Source organism: Castor canadensis, chromosome 10 (assembly GCF_047511655.1).
Source record: "Castor canadensis chromosome 10, mCasCan1.hap1v2, whole genome shotgun sequence".
Lineage (NCBI taxonomy): Eukaryota > Metazoa > Chordata > Mammalia > Rodentia > Castoridae > Castor > Castor canadensis.
Genome location: NC_133395.1, coordinates 103,047,308 through 103,056,697, shown reverse-complemented (window position 1 = coordinate 103,056,697; position 9,390 = coordinate 103,047,308). Strand labels below are relative to the sequence as shown.

Sequence of the window (9,390 nt, the reverse complement as noted above, 5' to 3'; positions counted from 1 at the left end):
TTCAGAAACTTCTAGCCAAAATCAATTAACAGATGAGGAAATGGACACCTAGCTTTGGGATGTGTTTCAGCCCCCCCCACCCCCAAGTCACACTGATAGTAGACATACAAAACTATCTTCCTGTTCAACACAGAAAGGTCCTCAGGTCAGTGGGGTAGTTGGGGGGGGGTTAGTTTGTGAAATAGGTTAGCAGAGTATTTTCCATTGTTAAGAGTAGGACCCATTACAAAGAAATCCCCCAGTGCCATCATCACCCTCTTCCCTCTCCAGAGGGATGGACTCTGATTCTGATGACTATAGGGACTAGTTCCAAGCCTGACCTCAGGCCTTATTTCTCTTAGAATCTCAGTGACCCACAAAGTCCGTCAGAAAGAGACCTGCCAGGACTCTCACCCTCCACATTTCCAGGCAAAGGAATACCTTATAGGTCACAGCTGCCCCTCTGGTTCAACCCTCCCCCCAAGAAATAAAATAAACAACAACAGTCTGACTAAACATGGAGAAATATTTATTATTAGAGAAAGTCCAGGGTCCAAAAAAGGAAGGCTAGATCCAGAGAAGAGGCACAGATAGAACCCCTCACGTGCTGAGGGGTCAAGAGGAAGAAGGGACCCAAGTGTCCAGGCAGCAGTTCTAGACGGCAGTGGCAAAGCCAACCCTGTTGTTGCCCACGTCAAAGACGGCATAGTAGGACCTGAGGAAAACATCTCCAAGGATCCAAGTGGGCTGATCATTTAAGAAGAAGTCAATGGATTGGATTCCCACCATGCAGTAGCCATCATCCTGCTCAACACAGAAAGGAAGCACTTATTCTGTTGCTTATACATTAGTTGGACACTGCTCAGTCCTGAGCTCTGGATCAGGGACATAGGTTTGGATATGTGCGAGTCAAGGACTGTGCTTAGAGCTTGTAGGCCAGCTGGTCCACCAAGCAGGGGCTAGTGAGAGGGATTTCTCAAATAGGTGAATTCAGGCTACAACGGCCCCCAGCAGGTCAGCTCTGCACAGGCCTCCTCCTGCTCCTGACGTGCTGCAGGTTAGTCTGGTCCAACTTAGATTTAAACCTTAGCGTATTCCTGATTAGCTGTGTAGCCTTCGGTCAATTTCTCAACCTCTCCAAATTTTCACTTGTAAAACAGAAATGAGCTTTGCCCACACCAAATGCTGTGATAATGCAGTGGGATGGCCACGCGGGGTGCTTTGTACAGTGGTAGCCCAGTGTCTGTCTCTACTAATGGGTGGCACTCTTCTGAGAGGGGAAAATAAAGGGGTGCTGCCATTAGTTGGAGAATGGCACAGAAAAGGAAGCTGAACATTTCTGACTCTGCATCCCTTCCTCCCTCCCACCCATATCCTGGTGGCTCTGCCCACGGAGAGCAGGACTTACACTAATGATGTAGTCAGAGGGCTTCAGAGGGAACCGCACACCATGGATGATGAAGTCGAGTGTGGGCAGGCTGTCGATGCTGTCACAGCTCACAAAATACTGCAGCGAGGAACAGGGCCCAGATTGCCTCATCTCCCACCTGACACATCCCCCTAAGTCTGCCACCTTGGCATCCCAGGCCCCAGCCCAAGCCCCCAGACTGGAGGGCACAGCTGCAAGAGAAACCTATGTACATGACACCAGCATTTCACATGTGGACCAATATAGATGGGTGGGATTTGGGGAGGCCTGAGGATCTTCTCCACCATGAAACGTTCCTCTTGCCTCAGTTTCCCCCTGAGAGCTTAGGAAGAGTCTCTTTTAAAATATATGGATCCGTAGAAAAAGCACCCATTGGTCCCCCAAAGTTAACAGGAATGGGCTCAGGACATAAAGGGGCAGGGTGGTGTGCCCCATGTGGATTAAAGGATTGTCCCTTTGTCACTCACTCTCTTAGACCATGTTCCAGTTATTTTGCTCTAACCCCAAAGCCCAAGAAGAATTTAATCCATTTCCCTGAACCATTGTTCTCAGAGGAAATTCCTGCCTAATAGCACCTTCTGTGTCCTCATCTTATCCAGAACCTTAGGCATCCCAGGTCCTTCTACCACCAATGCCTTGGGCAGATGAAAGCATGGAGACCAATATTTCAGCTATTCTCCAGTTCCCAGGAGAATCCACAAGTGCCTTTGGGCCAGTGTCCCCTGGGGCAGGGAGACTCCTCCACCACACCACACCTACCTCTCCAAACAGGCTCTCCTCGGCCCCTATGGCCTGCATTAGGGTACTCAGGTAACTCTCGGGCACGGTGAGCAGAGAGGTGCCTGTGTCCACAATGCCTTGGCAGCCCTCGGAACACACGCCAGAGGCCTGGTCACTAACGAGGAACCTGAATGCATGGTTCAAGAAAAACCGAAAGCAAGGACCACCTATCAGTTGAAAGAACTTGGGAACATAGCTCAGTTTCTCATCCATGTGCCCATGGGGTTAGAAACAGGGAATCTAATGTTGGAATTCCAAGTCTAAGCTGAGCTGGCTTTGAGGCTCCTGCAGAGGTCACCTGTGGTGGTCCTCTGTGCCCACCCATGCCTCCATAGCCTCCAGGTATGTGAGACAGAGGCTGCAGTGAAGCCCACTCCAAGAACAGCCAAACCCCAGGCCCCCACCACAAACTCACTCCTCGATTTCAATCTGCCAGTAAAGTTTCTGGGTGACAGAGGCCCAGTGGATGTCCCCTTTGTACAGGCGCTTGTCCACACCCCCGAAGATGATTTCTCCCCCATCCTTAGATCCTTCTTTCCTGCATGAGACAAAGGGAGGAGTAAGTCAGGGAGACGCTGCAGAAAAGGACATCTGTGCCAAGTAGTCACCTTCAGAGGGAAACAGAGCTTCCGGGCTTCAGATCAGGGTTCCCTGATGACAGGCTGTATTCCACTCAGAATGGGGTTACCTGAAGCTAGGCTAAATCTCCCTCAGACTGGGGCTCCCTGACACAGGGCTATGCATCCCTCATACTGAGGCTCCCTGCCTGGGCCTCCCAGTGCCTCAGGCTCCCAGTGATGCTGCCAGCAGAGCCCTGCCTCCAGGGAAGCTGCTAGTTGGTGGGCCTCCACCCCACCTAATGCTGTGTTCTCCTCTGCCTTTCACTTCCTGCCACTAATGGAATCTGTCACCGGGAATCCCATCCATGCCCAACTTGTTACTTTTCTGCTGGAATTGGAGAGCGGTAGGGCTCTGGTGGAGGGTAGGGAAAGACCTCCCATGTCCGTTCCAGAAGCTTCCCTGTAGGTAGGACTGGGTGGAACTCCTTCGGGTTTCATATAGAGTGAGTGTAAGCAGAAGCAGAAAGGAAGTCAGCAACATTTGGAGCAGAGGGACAGTGCTTAAGCTGCAGGGAGGAGATGTGAGCTCTCTAGAAGGTGGCCAGCTGAAGAGGAAGGAAGAAAGGCAAGGCCCATGGCACAGATGACAGAATGACTGCGGTGCCTGCTTATGTTTGTTGGAAGGATTTACAACTGCTGAGGAGTCAACTGTGAGCCTAGACCAGAAGACTCCAGGACCGGCTGGAACAAGAGATCAAAGGAGATGAAGCAATAGATTACAATACAAAAGAGGTACACAGTAGAAAACATTGGTCAGAGCTGTGAGCTCACTGGGACCTGACACCGGAGGCCGCCCCAAGAAGCCTGAGAATCAGGGCCGCAACACTCAAGTTTAGCTGGAAGTGGAGACTCTGTCCTGGCCAAGCAATGCAAAGAAAAGTGGGCTGGGTAGACAGAGATTGTGGTTGGGGAAGGATTCAGAAGCCCAGGAGAGAAGGGGTGCCTGGGTTATGTGCCTGGGCCGCCAATCCCCAAAGCGTTCCAGGCTCAGTTGTCCAGGGCAGCGCTGGGCCTGAGCTAGGAGCTGGGAATCCTTAGGGTGAGATAGATGCTCACCTGCCAAGGTAGACACTGAAGAGAGGACTGGAGAGAGCACCCTCTTTCAGCATGCCCTGCAAGGCGGTAGTGGCGTCCCCAGCGGACAAGCTGGGATAGGCCAGGCCCATGATGCCATCGAACTTTGCATAGACAAAAGTATAACCTGGCTCTTTCTCACTTAGGCCAAACTCCTGGTTGGGGACCTTGATGTTCTGGACCTGGAGGGGGATGCACAATGGAGGGGAGGTGACAAGTCTGACCATACCCATTGCCCCCAGTCTCTCCCCCAAGAGAGCCCCTCTAGGCTCATTCTTCAACCTTGCTCACCTCTACTCCTCCCCTTTTTGACAGGTCTTGCAAGGCCACCTTCTCTTCCAAGTAGCCTTCCCTGACTACAGCAGCACTCCACCCCGCCCTGACTCCCTCTCCTCTGAATTCCCCAGGCTTAAGCTCCTGAAGGAAAAGGACCATGTTCAACTGACTCATCATGGTGTCCCCAATGCCCAGCACAGGATGGCCCTCAGTGAGTATCAAAGCCATGATTACACAAGGCCCTGTTGTGCTGAATTCCTTTCCTGCAGAGCCCAGAGTTTCTATTGTGTTGCAGGGGCTCCATTAAGTCCCTCATAAGCTCACATCCTTCATTCTGGGGAGGGAGCTGCACTTACAGTCAGAGTGTCATAGCCAAAAAAGCCAGTGAGGCTACCGGTGCCATACTGCAGGGAGAAGGTCTTCTTATCGGTGTGGTAGGTGGAGGACTTGCTGGGGTTGTAGCGGGGATGTGTGGCTGCAGAGAGAGGCAGGATATGAACTCAGGCTGATGATTAGAGGGCTGCTTGGCTCTCAGGAGCTCTCTGGAACTTCCTACCTCAGCCTATTGCTCACACTGTGCTCACAGCCTGGGGCATCAGCCACCCAAGCTAGGGTCTTCAAGACAGCTCTGGCTCTCGGCACTGTAGCTTTGACCCCATAGCTCCCTCTGACTTACAGATGACTGGGCTGCTCCAGGACAATGGCCTCCCTGGAGACAGGCTGACCTAGACACCCCCTCAGTCATAGGCCCCAGTGGAGTGCTGGCACACTGACTGCTGAGTGACTACTCAGTCAAAGAAGGAGTTGAATGGGCCTCAAGGCATCGCTCATCCCCATTTTCCACCCCATCAAGACGCTGGTCACACCAGGATCCTGAGATACCATGGGGGAGGTCAAGGAGGAACCCTTTGAACCAGAGCTGTCAGAGCCTAAACCCCAAGGCTTTGGCAGGGAGCAGAGCAATCTTAAGAAAGTGAACATTGTCAAAACCATGCAGGGCAGTGACCACATCAGTACTGCTCTGTCGTATCCCATGGAGACACCCAGTGAGAACTTGCAAGTAGAGTAAAGTGGAATAGAATGTTGTAGAATTGTGTGGGATGGAATGGAGTGGAAATATTCACAAGGAAAGGAATGGCATGGCCCAGAGGGTACAAAATGAGGTAGGATGGAATAAAATAGGGTGGGGGTAGGTTGAGCTACAATTGGTCAGTAGGGAAGGCAAAGAAGCCACCCAGTTCTGGGCTGGGCCACCCTCTTCCCTCAGATTTGGGGACACTGTGAGACCACACAGGTCCTTAGTCCTCTGTAGGAACGAGCTACTGCCAGCATCCCCAGGGAGTGCCTGTGCCCTGCTGTGCCCACTGCTCCTCCCTGTCCAGCCCAGCACTCACAGCAAGCCTCGCTCTTGCAGTAGATTGAGGGCACCCACAGGTTGGAGGAGCCAGTGTCGAAAAGGACCAGGAAGTTCTGGGGTGGAGTCCCGATGCTGATCTCACCAAAGTAAGTAGCCTGGGGGCAGAGGAAAGGGGGGGCGAGGACAGGGCAGGCTGTTAGCTCACAAGGGAGCCAGGAGCCCACAGGCAGAGAAGTGAAGGGCGCAGCCCCTGTCCTCCAGCCCGCACCACAAACAGGAGCCCAAGCCTTCCATCCACACCTGCCCTGAACCCACAGCCCCTCAGTCTGGGGATGCCAGGACAGCCACAAAAAGCGCTGGTGGACTCTGCTAGTCCCCAGATCATCAGGGGCCCTTCCCACACTTTGCCCAAGCACTTGCCACAGGCGAGGAGGCCCCGATGGCAGGACTGGGAGAAAGGCACCAGCCTCAGAGTAAGACACCACAGAGCCCTACGCTTGGGAGCAGGACAGGGACACCCCAGGAGGGTCAGGACTCACATCCATGTAAGTCATTCGTTCATGGAGAACACTAAAGTCACCGAAGTTGTTGGCGAGGTACTTCTGAGCAGGGTCATACTTGTGGGTCTTCAGGAACTCCTCTAGCAAACCCTTTTCCTTCAGGGTCTGACGGACAGACTTGGCTTTCCTCAGGGGGATTCTACAGAAGACTGTGCATCAGAGCAGGGCCCTGCCTCCTTCTCCTTGCACTTCCTAGTCTCCCAGTCCTCTGTCTCTCTCTCTCTCTTCTCTCTCTCTCTCTCTCTCTCTCTCCCTGCCCTACTCTGTCCCCCACATGCTTTCTGTTTGTGTCTCTTTTTGTCTCTCCCAGTTTCTGTCTCAGTCTTTTTCAACCTGTGCCTCTCTCCTTCTTCCCCTTTCTCTTCCTCTTTCTCAGTGCTTGTTCCAAGATTCAGAAAACTACAATCTTCCATCTTCTCCTACACTTTCCCTCACCCTATCTTGAGGCCCTCCTACTGCTCTGGTCTTCCACTTTCAAATATCTCAGAAATTCCTTCCCAGGATGGGGATATGGGCTTTGGGCACCTCCTTTTTCAGTATGAGTGCAATTTTAGAGAAGGCAAAGTTTACCCCAAAAAGATTTCCAATTGTGGTCCTCTGGCACTGGGTGAGTGGCAGAGCATGGAGTAAGGGGAACAGTGGCAGTTCTGCCTCTATTGCTAACTCTGTGGCCTGGGGGATCAATGCTGTACTTATCAGGACACCAGGTCCACAGGGAAGGCAGCCAGGGAGCTCTGGAACTTATGAATCATGGTTTCTGCCCATGTCACCATGAGCATAGTCACCATTTGGCTATCTTCCTCCAAGAACTGCTGACTGCAATTGCCCAGAAGTCTCTGAGGGTCTCCCTGGGCCTAGTTCCCAGATCCAGAATTCCTGCTGCTTTGACTTCTTTCCCCATCTTAATCCCCATTCCTTCTGACCCTGCATTCTCCAGAAATTCTCTGCTAAGCCCTCCACATGAGTTGTGAAAACTGATAGTTGCTTCATGCCAACCACCTCTCCCACATTTGAGGACCAGGTTCTAGTGGCTCTCACTTACAATCCCCCATGGGCAGAGATCAGGGGGATTACAGTTCAAGGCCATGCCTGGCAAAAATCAAGACCCTATCTCATAAATACCAACACACATACACACACACACACACACACACACACACACACACACACACAAAGAAGGACTGGTGTAGTGACTCAAGTAGAAGAGACCCTGTCTAGGAAACATGAGGCCCTGAGTTCAAACTCCAGTTCCATGAGGAAAAAAAAAAAAGTTTCTAAGAGTAGCCAGCTCCTCACCAAATCTGTGATGGTCAAATTCCCAGCTAGGCATAGGTGTTGTATGTAACATACACCTCTTCCCACACACTTCATCTTGAGATTACTTGTGACACCTAAAACAATCCCAGTGCTAAAGCACAGTGCTAAATAATTGTTGTACTGTACTGTTGAGGGAATAATGACAAGAACAAAGTTTGTACATCACTTTTTCCTGAAAGCTTTCAGTCCATGTTTGATTGAATGCATGCACACAGAACGGGAGGTATGAAAGGCTGACATTAATCTATAGGTATAACAAGCAAGGCAGTGTGGCAGGCTGGGTCCCTCCTGACGTCCTGTAAGCCTTGCCATGTGTGCCTCTTTGACTTGTCTCCTAATACCTCAGAGGGGAATGATTTACATATACTGCTATTTCTGATGACATGATTTTGGCACCCCATAAGTTTGGGATCTTTAGGAAATTTTTAGGAAGGAGTATCTTATTACTTATCCAGACAGGATTATTCCTTTCTGTAGGAAGAAGCCATACCTGTCATTCAAGGGCTGCTTGGGCAGTAGCTACCCCTACTCTCTCTGTCTCAGGTCCACGTTTTTCTGAGACAGGGAAGGGACTATGCCTTTCCCATTGACTAGAAGTGTCCAGAAGGCAAGGCTGTCTCCTCCTGCCTGATTCCTCCATGACACCAACAAAGACAGCTTTCCCTTCTCCTAGCAGAAATCCCTGTGCAGAGCTAGGCAGCCGCTGGCCCAGCTCCCTCTTCCTTGCAGAGCTCCAGCTCCTGCCTAAGGCTCCCTGCACCACTAACCAGGCCCCCAGCTCACCTGGATATTGCTGCCTCCAAGAGTGGGAGGCAGAGCAAGGCCACCACTATCCACTTCATGATGCTGAGTCCCAGCTGCTCAAAGAGGAAAAGCTACTTCGAGTTTGGCTGGTGCAGTGGAGAGAAGACCTGAGTTCTCCTTCTCCCTTTATATTGCCAGGATCTGTCCCAGCCCCTGACTCGCTGCCCTGGGTAAGCATGACCCCAAACTAGGGTGTCCCTTGGGTGCCATGTACCAATTGTTTCCATGAGTTTTTCCCTCTGGAGCATGGCCACAATAGAATTTTCATCTTATTGACTTTTTAAATCAATCAGTAGAGACCAGGAGGTACTGGTGATAAGAGAGAACAAAGTTGCTGTAAGATGGAGTAGCAAAGATTACTCTCATCTAGGAAACAAGAGGCATGATGTGGGTATTTTGAGGTGAAAGCCAGAAAAAGATAGAGCCAAAGTGAGGGGAGTGGGATCTATAGGAAGAATTTCTCGACTTTGGTGTTAATGACATTTGGGGACAAGTATTTCTTTGTCTTGGGCACTGTTCTGGGCACCACACAATGTTTAGCAGCATCCATGACCCTTACCCACCAGATGCCAGGAGCAGTCCCCAGTTGTGACAACCAAAAATGTTTCCAGACATTGGGCATTTCCCCAAGGAGGGACAAAATCCTTGAGAACCCACGGTCTATAGGAGATGCACTTGGACATCCAACTAAGTCCAGCATCCCTGAGCTCTTGGAGATGGAGTCTGAGTATCTGGGGATTAGGGCCAGTAACTACCATGGTCATTATGAACATGCTGGTGGTGGGCACTGAAGGCAGCAACGATGGTGGTATGAGCAGTGCTGACTCTGGGTCATGGACGGGATGCCAGCAGCTGAAGTCAGTGTTAACTGGGGTGACACAAAGGCTTTCACAAGGTTAAAAAATGGGACATTTGTCCTAATTTATTGCATGCCCAGGATGCACAGAGCAAGCCATGCAGCTCTGGCTGTACCTCTCACCTGAGCCAGAACAGAGGTCTGGAACAAGGCATGAGAAGAGGGACCAGACCTGTCCCTTGCTGCCCTTCTTCTTTCTCTCTCTTTTACCACATTGTGACTCTACCTGTCTTTAGTTCTAAAATGTCTCTGCTCCCTGATTGTCCTCTTCTAAATCCTTGTCTGCTCTTTTCCTGGGCCCAAGTCTCACTTATCCTATTCCTCTATCCCTCACCTGC

General features: G+C 51.1%; 1 protein-coding gene across 1 annotated transcript; it reads right to left on the bottom strand.

Moving 5' to 3' along the window:
* Nucleotides 1-511: 511 nt before the first annotated feature.
* On the bottom strand, nt 512-8,769 carry LOC109700939 (gastricsin-like). Its single transcript, XM_074043816.1, has 9 exons — nt 8,176-8,769; nt 6,055-6,214; nt 5,553-5,670; nt 4,515-4,633; nt 3,865-4,064; nt 2,604-2,726; nt 2,168-2,315; nt 1,388-1,486; nt 512-783 (listed from the first exon to the last, which is right to left on the bottom strand). Exons 1-9 carry the CDS (start codon nt 8,232-8,234, stop codon nt 634-636), a joined length of 1,176 nt encoding a protein of 391 aa, XP_073899917.1. The 5' UTR covers nt 8,235-8,769; the 3' UTR covers nt 512-633.
* Nucleotides 8,770-9,390: the final 621 nt, after the last annotated feature.